The 25,555-nt window shown below is 34.6% G+C and overlaps 1 protein-coding gene across 1 annotated transcript in view; it reads right to left on the bottom strand.

Moving 5' to 3' along the window:
- Positions 1–25,066, bottom strand: part of zgc:173742 (DNA topoisomerase I, mitochondrial) — a 42,046-nt gene extending 16,980 nt beyond the window's left edge. The window contains exons 1-13 of the mRNA XM_051134422.1: positions 24,818–25,066; positions 24,553–24,633; positions 23,668–23,749; positions 21,389–21,441; positions 20,272–20,397; positions 17,919–18,009; positions 14,540–14,664; positions 14,322–14,437; positions 11,594–11,715; positions 4,259–4,381; positions 3,976–4,163; positions 3,577–3,721; positions 512–655 (exon numbers count right to left, since the gene is read on the bottom strand). Of these exons, the coding sequence (XP_050990379.1) occupies positions 512–655; positions 3,577–3,721; positions 3,976–4,163; positions 4,259–4,381; positions 11,594–11,715; positions 14,322–14,437; positions 14,540–14,664; positions 17,919–18,009; positions 20,272–20,397; positions 21,389–21,441; positions 23,668–23,749; positions 24,553–24,632 (1,395 nt within the window). The 5' untranslated portion in view covers position 24,633; positions 24,818–25,066. The remainder of the gene's footprint in view (positions 1–511; positions 656–3,576; positions 3,722–3,975; positions 4,164–4,258; positions 4,382–11,593; positions 11,716–14,321; positions 14,438–14,539; positions 14,665–17,918; positions 18,010–20,271; positions 20,398–21,388; positions 21,442–23,667; positions 23,750–24,552; positions 24,634–24,817) is intronic.
- Positions 25,067–25,555: the final 489 nt, after the last annotated feature.

The raw sequence follows: 25,555 nt of genomic DNA, 5'->3' as shown, positions 1-25,555 counted from the left end.
TTTGTGTTCCGAAGATGAACAAAGGACTTACAAGTTTGGAACAACATGAGAGTGAGTAATTAATGACAGAATTTTCATTTTTTGGGTTAACTATCCCTTTAAATCTTCAGTCCAAAATGATCATTAACTGAAACTAAGATGCAAAAAATACCTGGATTGGATTTTGCAACTCAACGTCTGTTACCAAAATTCATTTACACAGAATCCAAATAACATTAAAACAAAACCACCACAAGAGAGTTAAGTATAAAAAAACTTCTTATGCACAACTGCAGATATTTTGAGTGGCTGTCAGAGTTTAAACAAATGTCCAAGAATAATGCACCATGCTGTCCTCTGTGAAATCTCAATCTCTGCTGTATTTATTCTCAACAGGCAGCTTAACTGACATGAACTGATTAACGGTACACTGTAACTCTTCGGTCTTTCTAAAATAAAGTCATCATGATTGAAAGCCCACTGATGTAGTGCAAGTACACAAATTATGTCTGTGCAGCTTGTGAGGCCTGACCTTGTCAATAAAGTAGAGGGCTACGGCTCTCTGGCGTGTGCCCATCTGTTTGGACTTGAGGTCCTCCTGGTACTGGGCTCGGATGGCATCCACACATGTCTTCAGTTTGCGAGCCACCTCATACTTTTCCCAATCCTTCTCACCCTACAGGAGACAAAAAAAAAATAAAGAAAAACCAAATGATCTGACAAGGGGCAGCTCGGCCTGACACACCATGAGTGATTGGAGTTAAAGTACCACCTTATTCCAAAGGAAGAGATTGAATTCTGAGGTGACATAAAAGATTGTTTCACAACGGATTTAAAAAAAAATAGCTTCAGGACTTCATGAAATGGTTTGACTAACACTTTTTTTTTGGCCAGGCTGTACAATTTTACTTTCTAGTGAAACAGGAAGGTGATAATGCAAAAAAATCATGAGACATATCATCCTACACCTTAAAGTTCAAAACAGAAATGAAATGTTCATGGAATCTTTAAGAAAGAAAAGAAGTTAATTGAAAAAAGTAATAAAAATATAGTCCAAATAAAGAAAACAGGTCTTCCTCAAATCCCTATTGCATGTTCCAATCAGGTTTGTCTGAATCCAGCCTCTAGCACTTCATTTGTACAAATAAAACGTTACTTTGTTGTCACAGCAACAGAATATTGACCAGCATATATGAAATAACTTTACCTTTACCAATTCAGCTCATATAAAGCAACAGGAAGCAGACAAATGAATGACTCGGGAACGAAAACCAAAGTGATGAGGTGGTTCGGAGAAAGTGTTGTGAATCTGTTCGTCTTCAGTTATGATTATTAGGTTTCTTGAGAGGTGTCCATCACTCAGTTCTGATGAAAAGGATCGCTTTGCTTCCTAATTTAATTAGTGAGAGGAAGTGAGTGGAACGAAGGTGAAGATGAGGCGCTGGGCTGAAACTAAGTGAGCGTGATTCGGCAGAACGCGAGAATACGCGTCTGCTCTGTTTGATTGGCCCGCTAAAACGCGACATCAAATCACATCTATTATTAACAAGGTGACAGAGACAGACAGTCATGAGGTGAAGACAACGTGAAGATGAGTTGGAAATGAAGGGATATACAGGCAGAAAGGGCAACAAGTACGTTTTAATCAAGTGATTAATAAGGTACTAAAATATCACTCTCACATCTCCAGACTTTTGACTAACTGCATGAAGTTGTGTCAAGATTGCAGATTATTCTGACCAAAGAACCTTTAACTTATAAAGGACAACATTTTACAACAACCTTATATTTTTTCTTTTGGAATGGTTTTACCTGAATTTATCTAGGTACGCTATACTGCAGTAAGATTTTAGAGCAAAATAATAAAAATAAAGAATAAAACAAAGCTAGTTAATAATAATAATTAATAAATTTGACATTGTACTGTAAGTAATTTAATTATTTACCATATCATATTTCATACACATTTATAACATGTGTTTAAAGGTATAGTTCACCCAAAAATGAAAATTACCCCATGATTTACTCACCCTCAAGCCATCCTAGGGGTATAATGACTTTCGTCTTTCAGACGAGTACAATCAGAGTTATATTTAAGAAAGTCCTAGCTCTTCCAGGATTTATAATGCCAGTGAATAGGTGTTAAGATTTTGAAGTCCAATAAAGTGCATCCATCCATCAGAAAAAGTGCTCCACTCTGGGGGGTAAATAAAAGCCTTCTGAACAAAATCGAAGCATTTGCTTAAGTTCGTCATTTTGTTAAACTACGCCTATGTGTACAACAGTAGCAGAGGCTAGAGATTACAGTTTATAAAATTTTAAATATGGATATTTTTCTTACACAAACGTAATGATTCACTTCAGAAGGCCTTTATTAACCCCTATAGCCACACGGAGCACTTTTGCTAATGGATGAATGCACTTTATTGAGCTTTAAAATCTCAACACCCATTCACTGCCATTATAAAGATTAGAACTGCCAGGACATTTGTGACCCTGGACCACAAAACCAGTCATAGGGTCAATTTGTTTTAAATTGAGATTTATACATCATTTATAAATAAGCTTTCACTGATGTATGGTTTGTTAGGATAGGACAATATTTGTGACCCTGGACCACAAAACCAGTCTTTAGTAGCATGGGTGTATTTGTAGCAATAGCCAAAAAAAAACATTGTATAGATATTTTGTAAATTTCCTACCTTAAATATATCAAAACTTCACTTTTGATTAGTAGTATGCATTGTTAAGAACTTCATTTGGACAACTTTAAATGTGATTTTCACAATATATTTTTTATATTTTTTTGCATGCTCAGATTGCACATATTCAAATGTATTCAGCTTTCAGATGATGTATAAATCTTTATTTAAAAAGATTTTTAAAAAAAATTTACCCTTATGACTGGCTTTGGGGTCCAGGGTCACATTTGGTTAATATACAACCATATAAATATCTGGGATCTGATGGTGCAAAAAAAAAAAAAAAAAAAAAAAAAAAAAAAAAAAAAAATCAAAACATCGAGAAAATTGCCTTTAAAGTTGTCCAAATGAAGTACTTTGCAATGCGTATTACTAATCATTTATTTATTTTATATATATATATATATATATATATATATATATATATATATATATATATATATTTTTACCATAGGAAATCTTTACTTAATATCCTAATGATTTTTGGCATAACAGAAAAATGTATCATTTTGACTCCTACAATGTATTGTTGGCTTTTGCTACCTTGGCTAATACACCTGTGCTACTTATGACTGGTTTTGTGGTCCAGGATCACATTTTTAATATAGCTTTGAATATATTTATCTGAAAAAAATAAAGTCATATACACCTAGGATGGCTTGAGGGTGCATAAATCACGGGATAATTTTCATTTTTAACTATCCACTTTAATGTTTTAATGGGTTTCCAAAGTTTGAAGATCTGTGGTGGGTCGCAACCTAATAAGGGCCATAAATCTCTCCTGATAGGACAGTAAACAACAGGAAAAGGGGAAAATGGTACAAGTAAGCAGTAAACTGCAACTAATCACATAAATAAAGTATAATTTGAATTTGCACTTGAGACTATAATATACCTTAAGTTTGGAGTTGGCATTGAGCATCACATATTTACAAGATCCTTGCACATTCTCGGTCCAGCTTGCTAGCCACGTTACGGTGTTGTCATGACGAACTTCCTTCCAACTATGACCAGCTGGGGGTTCTGGGATACGAGATTCCCTGTGGGGTAAATTCATACCTTACACTTCCTCTGAACACAACACACTGACTGTAGAGAGAAACTTACATGCATATATGGTTTTTCCAAAAGAGCTCTAGAGTGAAAATAGCTTTTACCCAATGACATACAACTATCCATAAAACATATTTGTGATGTGCTTTTGTTAGGCCTTGCATTCATGCCAATGTTCTACAGCAATGATCCCACTTCTGAACATATACTATGATTCGAAAATGCTAGGCTGAAGCCTCACTTGCTGCAGTTGATGATGACGTCTTCAGGCTGAATCCTCTTCTTCAGCATTCCCTGTTTAGGATGGTCTCCTCTGCCTCGGAAAAGCCCTGGAGGTTCAATCTTAAAGTTCCCAATGCGTTCACGATGGTGGTCCAACACACAGTATCCATACTCGTCAACAATTTTTTGATTGGCCTCTTTGTTAACCTGGAGAACATTTATTGTTTCAGAGGAACATCAGAGGAACAATTCAAAGAATGATACTGTATTTAAAACATTCAGATGTTATGAAAGACACCTACCAACTTCTCCTCTTTGCTCAAGTTCTTCCTGGCTTCCACCTTCTGTTTATGAAAAGCATGGAGCTCCCCAAAATCACACTTGTTCAGATCCATTATTAGCTGTCTTTCCTCCAAAGTCATCTCCTGTACAGAAAAGCATGCATAAACCATCAAAACCAAGACTTTGCAAATAAAATTTTATTTGCAACAAGATGTCTGTGATTTAATGCACAGAATGTGGATTTCTGTAGTTTTTACTAAAACTGATTAGTGGATTTTGGGTGTGACGGTGTTACATTAGTATTATTTATGTACTATTATAGTATGTATTAATTCATTTTAACTGTAGTTTAACAGTAGTTTAAAAACAATTATTGTTTTATGTTGTTTTTTGTTTTAAATTTTTATATAGTTTTAATTTATTTTCATTTCAATTTTACTATATGTAGTAATTCATTTTAGGTTTATTTTTTATTTTTAAAATCTTATATTTATATTTTATTTAAGCTTTATTATAATTACTGAAAAACTGTTTTAATAGTTTTAGTTAACAATAACAACACTGGTATCAAAATATTGTGTGAAACCCACTAAAATACACCAAACTTGTATAAAGTATGTGCTAATTACAACATTATGCACATAATTAAAAGAAAAGATTAATAAATGATGAGGATTGGACCAGACGCTGCTCTACAGTGGCCGTTTTGAGCAGCAACTTTCCTTACTGATTTAATTTTCTTTTCAAATATGATGAGATGCCAGCAGTACTTGAACCACCAACTGTTATTTTACACAGAAAGTTGGCATAAAGGTCTAAATCCATATTGAAGATTCACTAGGCAGCAAAACTAGAAACTTTGCTTTAGTTGCTGTAAGGTCAAAATAAATTGGGAGAAGCATTGTGACAAAATAAAACACAGCACAGACATTCCTACCCTGATGGCATGTGGTTTCTCTGAGGACCCCAAAGTACCCACACACACAGACACACAAACACAAAAAAACAGCAGATAACTTGCACCAAAATTTGTCCTGCGGTTGGGAGAGAATAACAGATTTGAACGAAATTAAAATCAATATTAAAAGCTGTGAAACACAAATTTAACTTGACTCCTCGGGGAAAGATAGTCCCATCCAAACATTTTTTTTTTTAAGATAGTTGCTGCTCGTTTCATATGTCTACCAGACATCTGATAAGTATGAAGCTGAGGGCACAGTTTTGTATCTACACAGGGTGACAGACCAAGCACAAATTGCTGGAGCTGAGTGAACTTCGGCTGACCTTGGGTAAGCGTATATGTGTGAAGATCAAAAAAGACTCACAGACTCCCTGATGTTTTTTAGAAACACATACACAACTGGAAGAACTGTACATATCAAAACTTGGCCTTTTCTGCAACAACAGCAGAGGTTAGAAGGAAGAATATGTGATGAAACTAATGAGAGAGAATTAACAAGAATGCTGTTTTGCCACAGAAACACTATCCAAAATGTCCTAAAGCGTCTGGTAATAAAAGGCTTTGAATCATCACACTTGGAGTAGAATCTTAACAATCTAAACTGTTATTTTAAATGGTAATAATATTTCACAATGTTACTGTCTTACTGTATTTTTGACCAAATAAATGCAGCCTTGATGAGCAGAAGAGACTTTTAAAAAAAATAATTAAATAAATAAATTTTAAACCCTTTACTTTTACCCTGAACTTTTTCAACTTTTAAATGTTGGAAGCTGAACTATGACTTTGCTCAGGGGTCAAGATTTTGAGTGATTACAGCAGGTTAACCTTGCATTCAGGTTGATTCCAACTGGCAGTCCTGTCATTAATTATAACCATTCATAATTGTTAATTCACCAATTCAGCTCTGTGGAAGTGCTTGAGACTTTTGAGACACATACTGGAGCGACTATTCTGAAGGGTCAATTTATCAAACAATGCTGTCTGATCATACATGCCTAGGCTGTCTTTTTCTATTCTCATGAACATTTCTCTTGTTGCTTGCAATAATTATGCCATATTTGACCATTATACCTATTCTGAATTGGAAGACTGAAAAGCCCCGAAGTCTACCTCATATAGCAACCCTCTTTACACATATATAAGCTTATGTTTGTAAAATAGCAAAGCTATTAAATATCTTAAAGTACACTCTTAACATCAGTCAGTCAAGCATTATAATATGATATGATAATTAAGCATTACTTAATGATAGAGCTTTAGCAATGACAATTAAAATTTATTAACCATGTATGAATGCATATTTGTCATTTTAACTGAACACTTAGGACTGGTGGTGGTGCTTAAGATATTGTTGATGGTCTTTCAGTGTTTCTGTAAAGAAAATAAAAATAAAAAGGGGAAAAAAAAAACAAACAATAATACTGATAAGATAATATTATGAATTCTACTACTAATAACAATATAAAATACACTAAGGATTAATGAGCTGCTGGGTTCATGAATATTTATAACGTTGTCTGCGTTCTGATTTGCTGAAATCAGGGATAATAATAGGTAACCGCAATCGTGTGAAGGCACACGACTAGCCGTCGCTTTGTCTCACACAAACGCAAAGAAAGATACAGAGTGAGAGAGTCTCATTTACCATGCAAAATTGACGCGCTACATGTAAACAATATTTGTCACATTTTCCTGTCAAAATAGTTCCTTTGGAATTCTCCAGTATTAACAACTGCCGGTTTATCCGGTAGGAGGTAGAGCTAATGCGCAAACGGCAATCTCATTTGCTAGCACTCACCTATTATCATCCCTGTTTTGATTTCAAATCAGTTCGAGCGAACGCAGACAATGTGATTAATATTAATGAACCCAGCAGCTCATTTATCCTTAGTGCATTTTATATTGTTATTAGTAGTAGAATTCATAGTAGTTTTGTTATCTGTATCTCAGTATTATTTTTTATAGAAATACTATTTTATATTTATAAACAACAATTATAAATAAGTTCAGTCAACATGCATTTGTATGCATGGTTATTCTAATCACTAAAGTTCTAATTACTAAAGTTTAATGCTAAATTATCGAAAATTTACTAGACAATGGTGATTCTGTTTCTGTAAAGGGTTGATAATATTCACAATAATTTATAGGCATCTCTCACATTGCCCCACAGCAACATTAAAATAGTGTAGATTAGTGTACAAAGTTTTTATAGCAATAATTTATTGTATTTAGTGTCTATTTCATTCAACATATTTAGTATTGGGGACATCCAAGTTATTTGACATATTTGAACTTTTTTTTGAAAAGTAATACAATAGTTACTTTACCTGGCAATTAGTTACTTTTATAATGATGTAACTCAGTTACTATTTGTGAAGTAACTAGTAACTATAACTAATTACTTTTTTAAAGTAACATGGCCATCACTGCCAATGACTAATGTTGGAGATAATTTAGTCGCCCAGAGTGACGACTTAGTCACATATGCAAGTGATTTACTCGCATCGTAGAGGCTTGCACAGAATGACAAATTTGGCTTACATTTAATGATAACTTCCAAAGCAATGTACATTGAATTAAAAGTATACATTTTATTAGTTGTTGGTTTCCCTTGAGATCAAACCCATGACATTGGCATTGCTTCTGCCATACTGTTTGAGCTAATAATGTACTGATGAAGAATAAATGGACTTCTGAAGTATCTTTGCGTAATGTGCATTAAATAATTTACTCATCTTCCATAATAATGTCTATGAATTATCTAATTCTGGGAGCTTTCCTCTGCAAATACTGAAATGTGTCACTAATTAACTGGTATGCTATGTTAATAAATTAAAATTTTAACTATTGACAACCCTACAAAGTTAAACTCATGTTAGCATGCAATTTCTTGTTTTTTTAACAGTTGTCTACATCTCAGTGACTAAAAAAGGTCTACCTTCTGATCCTCTGCACTAAAATTGCTTTGGGATATGGCCTGTTTCATGACATATAATAACAATAAGTACATCCTACATCAGGAGACACTAAAGATCATCTAAACAACTTTAGAGGACCGAGATCCCCTCACCTGTGATGATCACAGCTTCCCCGCGGGGCACAGGGAAGGAGAATGAGGAGGACGACAAGCGAAAAACGAGAGGAGAGAAAAGTAAGTATGGGATGGAGGGGTCACAGAGGACTGCCATTCGCGTTTCTCTTTTGTCGGCTTATGATTTATTCTTGCACTTTTGCGGTGCTAAATGTCACACTAACACTGATTCACTCTAATCTCTCCTCCTGGGGCTGGTGAAGAGAACCTGCGCCACGGGACCTCACACAAGCAATTTCCTCTGACCTGCCCCCCTCCATCTCCCCATTCTGTCACACACATACACACGCTCGACCATGAATGGCACCCCTGGGCCATTAGCCAGGGAGCAGAGCCCATCGCAGAGGGGAGGAAAAGAGTAAAATGAGAGGCAAAGTGAGAGAAGAGCCCAAAAATGGCACATGAACAGACTCTCAAACCCACAGGCCCACAAATCAATTACAACGGATAAGAGCACAGCACAATCCACGACTTAATACCGCTGAATAAATCAAATTTAGTAAATGGCACAACAAATTGGCAATCAAGAAAACTGTTACTGTATCGAAAAGTAAGGGTTCATTTCTGTGGCAATAAATGGAAATGCAAAAAATAAATTACTGAAAGTAGCCAAATTTCACCAATTTACTTTTTAACTGTTGCTGCGGGATGATTTTTCTTCCAGTGGGTTAAAGGTTTGATATACTGGCAATTGTATTCGACTGAAACGCTTATATTGAAATATTTTACTTATTTTACATTCTATCAATGATAAAACCGAGTTTGATGATAACTTTTTTGATGGAGGGACACTGGTAAGGAGCCTTTAAATTTCTGTGAGCTGAAAACAGAATATATATAGTGTTGAATATATAAAGTTAAAATTGCCATATAAAGCAGTGACTGCACTGGTCTTTTAGGTATGGTAATTGTATTTTAAAAGTTTTAATATTTGGAATATTAATATTTGTGCTTATTTTTGTAGTTGTAGTTTTTTTGCAGACCTGGCAACCCTGAAGTGATCTTGCCCATACAAGACTCAATACCAGACCGTTATGGTGTTTTGGGTGGTTAGCAGGGAATTACTATTTGGTTGCTAAGTTATTTGGAGTGTGTTTTTTTTCTTGGTTGCTATGCTTTTGCTAGCATGATCTAAGTGTTTAATAACTGGCCTCAAGTATCTAAGACATTCAGATCTGTAGCAGCAGCTTGGGTCCTACTAGGGTCCCCTCAGTCCCATTGGTAACAACTGACTGTCATTATGTGGACAAAAAGACATCTGACATTACTTGTTTGAGCTTCAATGGACAAAAAAAACATACAAAATTATGTCAAAATGCCAGTTTTTGGTGAGTGACCTCATAAACAGTCTTAAGTAAAAAAAAAAAAAAAAAAATCCCTAAAAGTCTTGTATGTTAAGAATGATGGCTTTAAATTATTCTGCAATGTTAAATAGCTATGATTAAATGGCTAAAATTGAGCAAAAATGCATTTAATAGCAGTAAAATGCAGTATTGTTATCAATAATACTGGCTTTCATTAACAATAGGCTACTTAGTAAAAAGATTCCATTAAACACGTGACCCTGGACCACAAAGCCAGGCTTAAGTAGCATGGGTGTATTTATAGCAACAGCCAAAAACACATTGTATGAGTCAAGTTTGTTTGTGAATGGAATGTGCCTCCCAATCTACATAAATGCGTCTATGTTCGTGCAAATCATTCGTGATCCAGCTTCACCTACAGCAGAAGTGAGTATAAGGGTTTTTTAATGAATCTTTGCAATCACCTATCCTAATAACGTGCTAGTTAGCAAGTTTAGCAGCTAAACGCGGCCAAAGTAAACAGGCTTGTCACTCCACAGAAGTGAAGAGAGGGGCGGGGCGAGAAGAGCTCATTAACATTTAAGGCAGCCTTGACCAGAACAGGACGATTTTTGCAGAGCTGATTTTGGCAAGGTAAAAGGGTGTTGTTTTTTAACCAAAGTATATTATAGACTTTTCATTAAGACCCTAAAGAATCATATCAACTTGTGGAAAATGGGCATCCGATGACCCCTTTAATATTTAATTAGTAATATGCATTGCTAAGAACTTTATTTGGACAACTTTAAAGGTGATTTTCACAGTTTTTTTTTTTTTTTGCACCCTCAGATTTCAGATTTTCAAATATTACATCAATGTAAAACCTATTTATTCAGCTTTCAGATGATATATAAATCTCAATTTCAAAAAATTGACCCTTATGACTGGTTTTGTGGTCCAGGGTCACATATTTAAATTATATAATCTTCATGTTGTTTTTACATTAATTCGGAGATACAATGTAAAATTTTTACTGTATAAATATATTATATATGCAATTAATTCCACAAAAATGTTTGATGCAAGTGTACTGACCTACAGAATTTCAATATCACTGCTTCCCTCGCTAAAGCCATCATTAAGAAAAGGCAATCAAAGATGAATTCTCCTATACCTCGAATGGTACATATTCTAAACACAGTTTTGTAGCTAGTTATGAGTTAAGCTGCTCTCTGATTACATCCTGTGGCTCACAGTTCTGGCGAGTCTCTAATGTGCAGTAATTACCAAAGGCTAAGAAGCACATAAACACGCCTCCTCCCTCCCAGCACACTTTTCATTGACCTTGTTTTTGTAATTGCTGTCTGCACTGCACAGTCAATGAACGCGGGCGGACATATATTGAAACACAAGAAATTCATTATCCGTTGAACCCTCATGGTATCCAGAAGCTTAGTCTCCATTAATAAGAACTAAACAGGTCAAAAGGTCACGACACATCTAAATGAACATTTTTAAACTAGTGTTTGCTGCAAGCGCTACGCTGGAAGAAAACAGCAAGCAACAAACAGGTTGACATGAAAACACTCTCACAACACTTTTCGAAAGCACTATAATAATAGAGTCAGTGTCTCATCACTTGAATTCCTCTCTCGCTCGTTCTCGAGATTGACAGTCGGGTACGGGGCGGAGACTGTGCTCAGTGAAGCGAGCAGGGGCTTCCGTGTTATAATAAAACAGTTAAATTGGATTTGTTCATATGCGGGAAGCGAGTTGTCTGGATTAGCATATCAATGCCTTTACACAAATCGTATTTTCAAGAGCATTGAGCACTAAGCAGCACGAAATTAATTCTGCATGATACGCCCCGAGGCCTTCTGGGATGCTGTAAGCTTCATAACTGTTCCGTACTCATAACCTGACACCCATCCCTCCTAGAGCCTCCACAAACATGTAGCTGTAAAAGCTAGTGGTTAAAGATTGAGCTAGGCTTACAAGTGTCGGACAGGTTTACCTTCCTCCAGTCCCTGAAGAAGTTATCGCGGAAGACTTCTTTTGTGGTGTACTCGTGATCCAGCATCTGAGCAAAGAAAAGGGCCACTTCCTCAGCTGGCAGGCTGAGCTTTACTGGCTTTCCTACAACAAAACAGAACATTTTTACTTACTATAAGGACATTAGTGACTAATGCAACCAGCTGCTGTACACGTGGGTTGGGTCAATGTATGTATTGTTAGTAAAGTAAGTTATATACATACGCAGTAGATGATTTGCCATCATCTAGTGTTTATCATCTAATGATAATATATTGACATTGATCTTTAAAGTCAACAAAAAACAAAAACTTTTAATTAGCTAGGTTAGCTAGGTAACTAGGTTTCATTTTTACCTTTTTTGTGTGTCATAAATTCGAATCAAAATGTCATTTTTGAGTGCAATGTCCAAATTTCAAAACTCATTTAATCTATGGATAGAACCAAGGACTTTTGTTTGTTTGCTGCTTTTGTTTCATTGCCATTTTAATAATAACTTTAATAATGCTGTTATATGAATCTTTTGAAGATCTATAAAAGGAACCTATTCATTTCAAACGTTGTGATGCCTAAATTCACTTTTAATATTATGCTTTTCTTATTTTATATTAGATTTTGTTTAACAATTGTAACTTTGGCTATTTATTGGTAATCGTCCAAAATATCAAAATAATTACGGTCTTATTTTTTTCTATTTAAATTGAACACTCACAAATATAGTGAGTGACTCCTCTACTAAGGCCTCATGGGATAACAGTGTCAATCTGAAACACACCTTGTCTATAAAAAAAAAAAAAAAATCCACTATTTTGATCATGAAGAAAAAAAAAGTTTTTTTTTTTAAAGAAATCTCTTCTGCTCACAATTCTGCATTTATTTGATCCAAAGTACAGCAAAAACAGTATAAATTTTAAATATTTTTACTATTTAAAATAACTGTATTCTATTTGAATATATTTTAAAATGTTATTTATTCCTGTAATTTCAAAGCTGAATTTTTAACTCCAGTCACATGATTCTTCAAAAATCATTCTAAAATTCTGATTTGCTGCTCAAACACATTTATTATTATTTTTATGTTGAAAACAGCCAAGTAGAATTTTTGTTCAGGTTTTTTTGATGAATAGAAGGTCCAGAAGAACAGCTTTTATTTAAAATAGAAATCATTTGTAACATTATAAATGTCTTTTGATCAATTTAAAGCATCCTTGCTAAAAAAAAAAAAAAAAAAAAAAAAAATATATATTATATTAAAGTATTAATATTAATTTGTATTACCCCCCCTGCACAAAATGTACTCAAGTGTTTTAAATATTGATAATAATAATAATAATAAATAATAATAATTTTCTCTTAAACAGCAAATTATCATATTAGAATGATTTCTGAAGAATCATGTGACTCTGAAGACTAAAGTAATGATGTAGAAAATGCAGCTTTGATCACAGAATTACATTTTAAAATGTATTCAAACAGAAAGCAGTCATTTTAAATAGTAAAAATATTTTAAAATTTTACAGAGATTTTGCTGTACTTTGGATCAAATAAATGCAGGCTTGATGAGCAGAAGAGACTTCTTAAAAAAAAAAAAAAAAAAAAAAAAAAAAAAAAAAAAAAAAAAAAAAAAAAAACAAACAAAAAAAAACAACAACATTAACAAAACGTACTACTCAAAAACTTTTTGACGCAAGCTAAATGATTTGAGATTTTGGTAACACTTAAGGTGTTATCTGTTAACATTATTTAATGTATTAACTAACATGAAAGAACAATGAACAATACATTTATTACACTATTTGCTAATCTTTGTTTAAAAAAAAAAAAAAAAAAAACAGACCTTCATTGTATGCTCATGTTAGTTCACAGTCCATTAACTAATGTTAACAAACACAACTTGTGATTTTAATAATGCATTAGTAAATGTGAAAGTATTGCTCATTCTTAGTTCATATTAACTAATGTACTTTATTGTAAAGTTAAAGAAATTTCGTTTACATCTACAGCACTAATTACATTTAAGTTCAATAATTAGAACACACTCATCCTAAATGAGAGTATTCTAATGGCTAAACATTTGTTTCTGAAAATTCCGTAGATGAACATTTGTTCATTTATTTATTAGCTTATTTCCTCCTAAGACAAAAGAACATAAGAGTCAAAAGCAAATAAGATATCATCTGCAAAGATCTTCTACAGAAGATTATTGAAGGTTTTTATAACAACGTTAAGATGAGTCATCAGACTCACATTCCCACAGGACACACCAGCACATCCTGCAAAACGGAGTTTAAATGCATCACGGAGAACCATGGCCTAGGACAAATATAATCAAAACTGCATTTATAGCTTACCGTTTAGAGAGTCTCAGGTACAAAATCCAAATACTTCCCCCTCTGGGTTACTGTACTAAGATTAATGGCTTGGGCCTTCCGAAGCGCACTTATAGCTTAAGAAACGCCTCTCTACGGTAAATGGCAGAGTGGATATTAATAGAGGAAGCTGACCTTAAAGTTTAGCAAAGAGATTAAAGACTCTTCCTGTGCTCTCTGGAGTACGCTTGACACCAACGGAGAAACAGGTCAACCTTGAGCTGGGCTACGTGACCAACCCGAGAAAATTAAAGTGAACCACACTGACCAAAATCTCTTTTGAACGTTTTGCTTCGAAATGATTTCATGTGACGCATCACTAACGTACGTCTGAATACGTACCGTTATAGTAAAACTTGACATCATCTGGAAGGGATTGATACTTGGGAGGGAAATACGGTCCTTTGTGTTCTAGAAACTTCCATTTAACTCCATCCTCATACTTCTCTTCCTCCCACCTGTGAAAGATTCAAAAAGTCAAGTAAAGAAAAAGAGACAAACAAACTTCTGAGCTAAAAGATGTCTCTATACAGACAACATGATGCATGTAGAAAGCCTACCATCTCCATCTTTGTTTCTCTTCCTCTTCCTTCTTCTTTATCTTGAGAGCCCTGGTTGCCTCTATCTCTTCCTTGGTTTTTTTCTTCTTAGTAGAGACAGAACGACCTCCTTCTTCTTTTATCACCTTTGAAAGTGAAAAAGGGGTCATCACTGTGCATTGTTTTGTATAGTGTTTAATAGTGCAAATCTTTGCTAGTTAACATGACCCTAGTGGTATATTTATATTTGCAAAATTCAGTGTTTAACAGCAATGTTCAAAACATCTCACACAAGTCAGTTTAATTTATATAGATCAGAAACGAAAAAATATATACATTAACACTTTCATTGAGCATATCACCTACATAACAACTTCAAAAATTGAGGATTCACACTCTCTATGAAAACTGTGAAACTGTAAAAACATGATTAATTATGCCTTGCTGTTGACAATATGGTTCCAAGTTTGGAGAGTATTTTTTGATACAGTATCACTAAACTAGTCTTGCACGATATACGGTACTTAAGAAGTTCATTATTACATCCAGCAACACAACACCTCAATCGCTCAATTCTTGTCTAACGTACATCCCTGCTCCGGCATCAAAACATGGAGGTCAGACTGTTACAACTGATCTTAGGTAAGACGCTCATGTCAATCAACTATCGTGGGAGAGGCCCCTGTCGGTGTGACGCAACAACGACAGGAATCTGAGAATGGCTCGGTTTGAAAAAGGGGATATTATTTTTACAGATTAATTAAAAACCACTGCATGAATTTTTATGATTATAGGGTAGATATGTACATACACTGCCAACACACATTAATGTTCAAACAACATGCAAAAGTGAACTTAGCATCCGATGACCCCTTTAAAACAATGTTTAACGAATATTTACCAGAAAAAAATATTTCTAGAATTTATTTACCAGAAAACTGTAAATACACAACAGTATTTCTGAAAAAAAAAAGAAATAAATATCCTATAATAAATTATTTCTTAATCAAATCTAACTATCCTTTATAAATTCATTAGACATGCTTTTGATTATTAAAATGTAATGAAACGATTAAAACAGAATCCAGAGAAATAATGGAAAACAGAGATTCACAAACAAAACTGAATTTGAGAAAATAATAAAATGTATTTCATAGGGCCTTAAAAACATGTATTTCTTTTTCTACTTTTAATAAATTGTTGTTAAATTCTGCAAATTTCATAATTTCAATTAATTAGACATGCTTTTTGATAAAAAAAAAAATAAAAAAAATAGAGTCTAGTAAAATTAAAATGGAATTTGAGAAAAAAATAAAACAGATTTCATAGGGCCCTCTTTATTTCATTTGTGTCTTTGTTTTATTGTAGTTGTCCTTTAGTTTGTTACTTACATTAATAACAAAGATAAAATAACAACAAATGACTATGTGTCATGACATAAATTGTTGTTGTGAAATAAAACTACTATATCACGAAATAAGATTTGGCTTTATTCTTTAAAGGGGTCATCGGATGCTAAGTTCACTTTTACATGTTGTTTGAACATTAATGTGTGTTAGCAGTATAAGTACAAATCTATCCTATAATGATAAAAATCCATGCAGAGTTTTTAAATAGTCTGTAAAAATAATATTCCTTTTTTAAATCGTGTGGCGTCACACCGATAGAGGCCACTTCCACAATAGTTGATTGACATGAGCGTTTTACCTAAGATCAGTTGTAACAGTCCAACCTCCATGTTTTGATGCCGGAGCAGGGATGTAAGTCAGACAAGAATTGAGCAATTGAGGTGTTGCGTTGCTGGATGTAATAATGAACGTAGTGGTTGTCATTTACTCCCGACATCTGAGCTGCTGAAGATGCAGTGGATTACGTTTGTTTGTGAAGGGAATGCGCCTCTCAATATACATATATCCATCTATGTTCATGTGAATCATTCAAGATCCAGCTTCACTTACAGCAGAAGTGACTATAAGGTTTTTTTTTAATGAATCTTTGCGATCGCCTTTCCTAATAATGTGCTGGTTAGCAAGTTTAGCGGCTAAATGCAGCTAAAGTAAACATGCTCGTCACTCCACAAAGAGAAGAGATGGGCGGGGCGAGCAGAGCTCATTTGCATTTAAAGCAGCCTCGACCAGAATGGGATGATTTTTGCAGAGCTGATTTTGGCAAGGTGAAAAAGGGTGTTGATATACACTCCATGGAGAATTTTTAACCAAAGTATATTATAGACTTTTCATTAAGATCCTAAAGAATCATATCAACTTGTGGAAAATTAAGCTAACTTACCAATATAGCAAAGGCTCAGTAGTTGTTCACTATAATCCTGGGTAGTGGCACTGGCATGTGATTATTATTATTTTATTTATTTATTTATTTTAAAGGGGGGATGAAATGCTTTGCTTTAATAGATAAAAAAAAAACTATGATCTCCATTTGGATCATCTATTATTCAATTACTTTTCCTGTTGTTCTGTTTTTTCACAGTATCGGTTCAGTAGTAGTACTGTGATATTTTAGTCCGGTTTCGTATCGAAGTCAAAATGTTGGTATCGTGACAACACTACTCTAAACATGTATTTTTTTGTTACAATGGAGGAATACAATAGTGCATTTTACTATTTAGATAAAAAGCTTTTCTCATTGTAATACTTGCGGATCCACACAAGACACAAAGCATTTACTTTCTCACAGATAAAACTACTTTGAGAAACTGAAGCGCACAGAAGTCAAGTCTGCAGTGGGAAAATAGACACAACACCTGACCAGAATGAACTCCTGAGGGGGAAGCGTGGACTGCATCTTTTCACAGTAAGCCAAAAACAAAACTGTAAACGATTTCTCCCGAGAAAAAGATTTTGAGCTCTGCAAGAGAGAAATGTTCTCTGAAACTGCTCTCCGCAGAACTAAAATTACTATCAACGGTACATAGCAACAGTTGTTGAACAAAATGACGGCTTTTCAGCACAGGTAATCGCTTTGTGCATGGTCTTTTAAATCCATCAAATGGGATTGCGAAGTTGATGTTGACCTGCAGATGGCAGTTTAGATGAATAGCAAAAGTTGAACGAAATGACATTTGTGTGAAAAAATGGAAAGTGCTAACATGCCTATTCATCATGTGAACAGAAGACTTCTTTTTTGTAACATTTTACAAAAACTGGTAAAAGCATTAATTCTAAATCAACCCTGCAAGGTATAGAATTATGTTAACACAAACTGACGTACAGTATCTCAGAACTTCCTGACTGTGCCTTTATGTAGCTTATCTCAGCATGTGTCCTTTTTTAAAGATTTTTGGTTGCCAAATACCCAAATTACTAGCATTTCAGCGAGCGCTGTCACTCAGTTCTTCTCTCTATAATCAATTTACTGCTAATGCACTCTGGGTAAAACCCACCTTTTCTTTTTTTTCCTTGATTTTTTTCTTCTTCGCTGTTGCTGAGTTTCCCTGTCCTTCTTCTGCAACTTTCTTCTTCTTCTTCTTAGGCCTTTCAGAAACAAAGTAAGCAGACAATACATTTAAAAGGATAGTTCAACCAAAAATGAAAATGCTACATCCATGTCATCCGCTGGAACGCCACTCTCTCACGATTACGGTTTATAAAGTTTTAAATATGGATATTTTTCTTACACAAATGAATGGATTTGTTGTTTTTATTAACCCCAAGGGGCCATGTGGAGTGCTTTTTATGATGGATGGATGCACCCATTCACTGGCATTATAAAGCTTGGAAGAGCAGGATATTTTTAATATAACTCCGACTGTATTCGCTTGAAAGAACAAAAGTCATATACACCTACTTCATGGCTTCCGGATGAGTAAATCATGGGGTAATTTTCATATTGGGGTGAACTATTCCTTTAAGTATTCTTTTTTTTTAGCACCAAATCAACATATTACGATGATTTCTAAACTATTATGTGACAATGAAGGCTGGACTAGATTAATTAGTCCTAAATTAATAAATATCCAAGCTGCTCTTTTCCATATAGTGAATGTAAATGGTGGCCACATCTGTCTGATACCTTCCACCTTCACTGCATAGACAAAAATCAGCTTTGACATTCAGTTAAACATCATTTTTTATAATAAGTCATACAAGTTTGAATTATATTAAGGTGAGGAAATTTTGGTGATTTATCCATTTACGTAAAAAGTGGCACAGCTTACCCCACTGCCTCTATAAATAAGAAACACATCAAGCAAGAAGTGCTATTGGTTTATTCATTCACTAGCTGGGTTTCCACTCAAAGTTGCAAATTGAATTTTTGCTCAAAACTGGAATATGACAAACTATTTGCGAATAAAAGGGCCCTATGAATTTATTTTTCTTGCCTTCTTTTTTAGTGGTTAAATTAAATTTTATTCATCATAGAGCATGTCCAATCAATTAAAATCATTAAACTTATACAATTTCATATTTTATTAAAAGTTTAACAAAAATTACATGTTTAGGGCCCTATGAAATATTTTATTTTTTTATTCTGCAACTACAGGGCTCAACGCTAAGGATTTTTTCTGCTGTCCCAGTCGGGATTTTTTTTACTTGCCCTGCCAAAAAAAAAATTAAAGAGTTGCTGTTATCATTGTTTTTGACTCATGTTATCTTTAGTTTGAATAAATAAGCTTATATAACACCAACATTTTACATACCAATTAAACTGTACAATTCTCGATTCCAATTTCGATACCACAGCAAAACCTACTAGCCTAACAAATATAAAGTATAAATTTCTTTATTATCATTAATATTTTATTATAAATGAAAAGATGCTTTAGGGAAAACAACAAACTGAAAGAACGCAAACTCAGTCTCTGCCAGCAGGTGGAGCTTGTGGAATAACAGCAATATTACGTTTCTTTGTTTACCGCTGTAAACAAAGCAGCACTGCACTTATGAACGCTAGTTTAAATGCATTATACAGAGGCAAATGGAAAGAAAACGGCATGTAAACTTCCCCTCATAGACACATTCATATAAAACCCTGTTTCAATATTTAGGGTAATATTTCCAATATTTCGCGCATTGTGAACCTTGATCTTGCTTTGCCTGCTACAGTATTTTTTCCTATTTGCGTTCGTCGTCAGCGTCTCTGACCTCTGTTAACGGATGTTTAAAGAGTTCACAATATTTCCACACACGGCATTTCGAAAAATTATTGCATGCAGTTTGTGTGCAAGCCTGGAATAGATGGGCACATCTGTACCCTGCTGTATAAATCAAATATAAATGAATCATCGTTAAAGCTACAAAGTTAATCGTCAAGACGAGTATTCTGACATACTTTTGTCCATCAGAAACATGTCTCTCTGTGATCGCTTGAAAATTTTAATTAACAAGGCTTAAAAACACATCCAGATGATAAACTTTCGTGACGATGCGGCAGTGGCCCGATTGGGCCAGTGACAAATTCATCAACTGTCCCGAACATCTTTCACGCTGGCCCCGCGCCATCGGGCACTCTTTACTGTTGAGCCCTGAAATATGTTTCTATCTACCATTATTCGCATTACTTCTTTTTTGCTCTTTTTAATGCTAAAAGTCAAAAACCACCCCTGATGAGCGTAAAAGCTTTTAAAGATTTTTGACGTTTTGCCTTTATTTTGATAGGACAGTTAGTTGACAGCAAGCAATTTGGGAGAGAGGGGGGTGCCAACGGAGGCTATCAGTGCCAACGTGCATTACTTCGAAATTGGCATAAAAACCGAGTGAAGGAAACAGCTATTTCTACACCTAGAAAACACTTACAAAGGTGCTTCAGAGGTAGAAGGAGGACCATCTGTGTTATCTGCCTTTCTTTTCCTCTTTTTCCCTTTCCCTTTTGGTACAAAGTCTTGATCTTCCTCTGGCTCTTCCTTCACATTCACTTGTGAGCTAAAGAGACAAACAGCCAAAAAACACATTTGTAGGAACTTCAGTTTAAAGAAGAAATAAAACAAAAGGACAAATATGCATTGACCAATGACAATGACTAAATTACTGTGATTACACAATAATGCTTAATGACCACTGATGATAATTATATAATTACAGTAATTATGCCCAAGGATAATTGCGGAGAGATGCAAGCTTCAATTTCCATAAAGCATGATTCAGATGTGGTGGGAGGTGAGCAGAGCAAATCAATTAATTACAATTACCATAACAAACGATTCAATTCAGCTGAGAACTTTCTGGGAGAGATTAAGTGTAAAAGAACACTCGGACACCTTCAGCAGTTTTACAGTCTGACCTCTGGCGTGTAAATCAACCTCCCACCTGCAATCACCAGCAGGACTTGATTTACAAAGCGTCTGATTGTCAAAGCCCCTGATTAGAGACCTACTGTTCTTATCTTATCTGAGACAGAAACAGTCAGCGAGAGATTTTAGACGGTCCCAACTTTTATATCTAAAAATTTTAGATATGACATTTATTCCTGTATATGAAATATTATTTGATGTTGAATGTTTGCTTGCACAGATTTATGCCTCAGGCTCCAATCTATCCACCCCCCCCCCAGGACCCCCTCCCACCCAGTCTGATCTGAATGCTTTTCACTTATTACTTTTCTGACATGCCACAGCTTTCTTTCCAATAAATAAATTAATTTTCTGAAAGACAGCCAATGTAGCAAAAATTTGGAATGGATATTGTCCAGAACTGCGCACATTCAAATCATCAGAATTAATTTTCATCAACTCCAAAGGCAAGGGGGAAAAAAAAAGTGTGATTGCGTATTTGAATCGTAAATGGATTAAAACTCATTTCCAAGTGCAGCTGCTGATGCCATTTCTCTAAATCAAAAGTCTGAATCTGAGAAACTGCATGTGCAGTACTGGCTACTAAAAATACCATCACATGTGACACAGCGATCTCACTGTACCTTCTGTCACCATTGTCTTCAAAGTCCATGCTCTCCTCTTTAGGCGTTTTCATCTGAAAGATAAAAAACATGCTGACAGAAACTTCGGTATTGTTTTCCCAGACATTTAAGAATTATATTAAAAAGTTAAGTTAAATATACAATTAAATAAAACAGATACAGGTTTTAAGAACAAAAATGCATAAAAATTATTTACAAAAAAAAAACAACATTTTGCTCCACAAGGCTGAATTTATTTAGCCAAAAATACAGTAAAAACAGGAATATTGTGAACTATTTAAAATAATGGTTCTCTATTTAATTAGATTTTAAAATGTACTTAATTCCTAAAATTTCACAAGCCATTACTCCAGTCTTATGATCCTTCACAAAATACACTACCTGTCAAAAGTTTTTGAACCGGAAGTTTTTTAATGTTTTTAAAACATTTCTCTTCTGCTCACCAAGCCTGCATTTTTGATCCAAAAATGATCCAATGCATTTGATCCAAAATACAGCAAAAGCAGTAATATTGTAAAATATTTTTACTATTTAAAATAACTGGTTTCTATTTAAATATATTTTAAAATGTAATTTTTTCCTGTGATCAAAGCTACATTTTTAGCATCATTATTCCAGTCTTCAGTGTCACATGACCCTTCAGAAATCATTCTTATAGCTTATATGCTATTATTGAAACATTTTTATTATCATTATTATCAATATTTAAAACAGTTGAGTACATTTTTTTCAGGATTCTTTGATGAACAGAAAGATCCAAAGATTAGCATATATCTGAAATAAAAAAAGCTTTTGTAACATCAAACATTATGCCATTCAAAAGCTTGATATATATAATTCTTTGGAAAGAAATAATAGAAATTAATAGTTTTATTTAGGAATGATGCTTTAAATTGATCAAAAGCGATGACGAAGACATTTATAATGTTAAAAAAGATTTCAGATAAACGCTGTTCTTCTAAACTTTCTATTTAAAGAAACCTGAAAAATTCTAACCAGCTGTTTTCAACATAATAATAATAATAATAATAATAATAATAACAACAATAATAATGATAATAATAATATTTTTTGTGTAGCAAATCAGAACATTGGAATGATTTCTGAAGAACGATGTTACTGGAGTAATAATGCTAAAAATTCAGCTATGATATCGCAGGAATAAATTACATTTTAAAATATATTCAAAGTTATTAAAAAAAAAATATATGCTGCTGGAATTTGGATCAGATAAATTGGCCTGGTGAGCAGAAGAGACTTCTTTAAAAAAAAACATTAAAAATCGTACTGTTCAAAAACTTTTGACTGGTAGCGTATGCCGATTTGGTGCTAAAAAAAGATTATTTGATAAATAGAACAAAAGAATTGCATTATCAGAAACTGCAACACTGTGAATGTCTTTTATAGTCACTTTTGATTAATTCAATCAATGCGTCCTTGACGAAAATAAAAGTAATTATTTCTTCCAAAAAAAAAAAAATTCTATACATATACAGTGCAAACCAAATGATTAAAATCAAGTTTCAAGCAACCTACTTACTGACTTGACAAGGACATTCATTTATAATTCCATCTTATTCCACTGTGCAAGTACTAGTAACACACTGTATTAAAGTGGCAGGTAATAAATAAAGAAGAGGCAATACAAGGAAATATCAAAGAGATGAAGGATCTCCAGAAGCCGCATTATGCTAATGTAAAGGTTCAGGGGGAAAGTAGGGCTATTTGTGGGTTTGACGCACCACAGGGAAGCCCAGTCTAATCAATGGCTTACAACCTGCTATCAGGGAAAGCCATCCAGATCACTTGAGGCCAAACCGGAGCGCAGAGCTGTCAAGGAGAATCACACTCCTCTACAAAAATATTAGCATGGCTGGAAGTAGGTTGCATTAGAGAACAGACTTGCATAATGGCAAAATACTATTACTATCGTTCACCGATAATGTTTGTGCAGCCGCCCTGAAGAAGGAAGATTGCACCGTTTGCTTCGCTCTGCGTAACGGTCCATTCCTGTTACATCTCGGTTTTCGCAACCTATGAATCTGACATCCCGATCAGAGACTTGATCGCTCGCTGACTAAATGCTTTTAGGTTATGCTCCGTGTAGCAGTCTGTTCTTGTTATATTTGGGTCTCTGTAACCTACCAGGCTCTGAATGATATGTCTGCATAAATATTCCTTTACAGCAAAGCTAACAGGGCCTCTTAATTAAGCCGGACTTGAAGAGAGAATCCCAGGGGCATGACGAAAGAAAATTAATGGTGACATTGAAAAACTACCTTCCTGTGTGTTTTCTCCTTCCCTTCATGCTGAGGCTTCGCCTTGCCTTTGGCCTTTGCTTTCTTTTTCTTGGGCTTTACTCTGCGGAGGAACAAAAGATGAGGAATATGACAAACGTACAGTATGAGAGAAAAGAAGAAGGTTGGGAATAGATGAGACGAGGGGGGACATAAAAAGGCCATTAGTGCTCAAGAGTACCGAATCCATATCACTTTACAAATAAACTTCTCCCTTCATTGGAGTGTGTGACAGCCTGCCAGCAGGCCACGTCAAAACAGGCTGCTGTCAGCAACACTTACAGGTGTCTAAGTCTTTCATCAGATTAATTACAAACGCCAGAGACGGATGGATGTCCCCGGTATTAGCGTGCCCATATAATGCATTAGATATCAAAGTAAAATAATTTATTCATAAAGAAGATGGAGTACAACTCTCTGAATAATGAATGCAAGCTCTTTGGCACTCACTTCACACTTGGTTAGATTTACGATTTCTGGTGCACATCATTTGTTTGGGGAGGCTCAATTTGTCTCCATCTTTCGCAGTAACACGAAAGGCGTTTCCTGCTGCAAAGTGCAGCACTGTGTATAATAATGTGCAGCTGTTGTTTGTGTTGCCATTAAATCGTGCTTATTCTCAGTTGAATAACAAATATTTAGCTCACTTGTACACTCGTATAGAGAATTCAGAGATGCATTAGGGGAGATGTGCGGGTTTCAATGGAGCATGTGCCAGCAAAGCACAATTATAGGATAGAAGTCAGTTAAGATCAAGAGCTTTTTTTTTTACCTACAGCACATTTGGACAAGTGCTTGAGGATGTGTTTGGACAAGCAGTGCAACTTTTGTTTGTGATGTGAGGGCCTAGAGGTGTGTTGTACTCACACAAGTGCATCTTCACTCGAGCCTGGATTACTTTTGGACTCTTTTTCCACGGCTTTCTCGGAGTTGGAGTCTTCTGCCATCCTTAAAAGTTGCCAACAAATCAATTTATTGTTGAATTCGTTCAATTCAAATTGTCCTTGTGCAAAGCAGATGTCTTAATACGTTCATATACGTCACAAAATAAATTCACTAATTCATTTAGCATGTTAAAACAGAAACATTTGCTCTGACATGTGAATCAAATCAATAAACATCCATGTAATACCTGCAATTCCGTATAGTGTGCAGTTGTTATCAATCCGCGTGGTTCTCAATCATACAGACGATGATTTGAGGTTTTGGAGTCGCTGCTAACGTTACTTCTACTATATTTCCGGCCTGACTGTACCTGGTGGTTCAACAAAGATTAATTTAAAATAGGTATATTAAAAATGCAAGTGCGTTTGAAATTTCTTTGACAGTATAAAAGCTGCTGTAAGAGTTTGGATCACTAGCGACACCAAATGGAACTGATGAAAAAAATTGCTTTCCAAACAGGTTTCCCTAAATACTCCGATTGGTCGGACAAATAAATAGTCCCGCCTTCAAGCCCATGCCATTGGTTGATTTTGGCAGAGAGCCGTCTCTGTGTTTTCTGATTGGCTAACACTGCTGTCACTGCTTCCAAAGTAAAGGAGGCATTTAATTATAAATGGCAATAAAATTAAAATAATATTTAATAATATAATTAATTATTATAGTTATACATCTTTTGAAATATTATTTGTTATGGCCTGATAATTGTGTACGGCAAGGCAAGATTTTAACTAATAGATATCACCAATTGTGGTTTAATAAGGCGATTGTTTTTTTGTACTACAAGTTTTCTGAAATGTATAAATATGCCCACGGAATTATGTAATTAATATAAACTAATTTGCATACATTTCCAGAAGAGAAACCTGAAGATCTGTTATTCTTCATCTAAAGGTAATGATAAAAATGCAGTTGTATAATACATGCA

Source organism: Labeo rohita, chromosome 18 (genome assembly GCF_022985175.1).
Source record: "Labeo rohita strain BAU-BD-2019 chromosome 18, IGBB_LRoh.1.0, whole genome shotgun sequence".
Lineage (NCBI taxonomy): Eukaryota > Metazoa > Chordata > Actinopteri > Cypriniformes > Cyprinidae > Labeo > Labeo rohita.
This window is presented reverse-complemented; position numbering and strand designations above follow the sequence as displayed.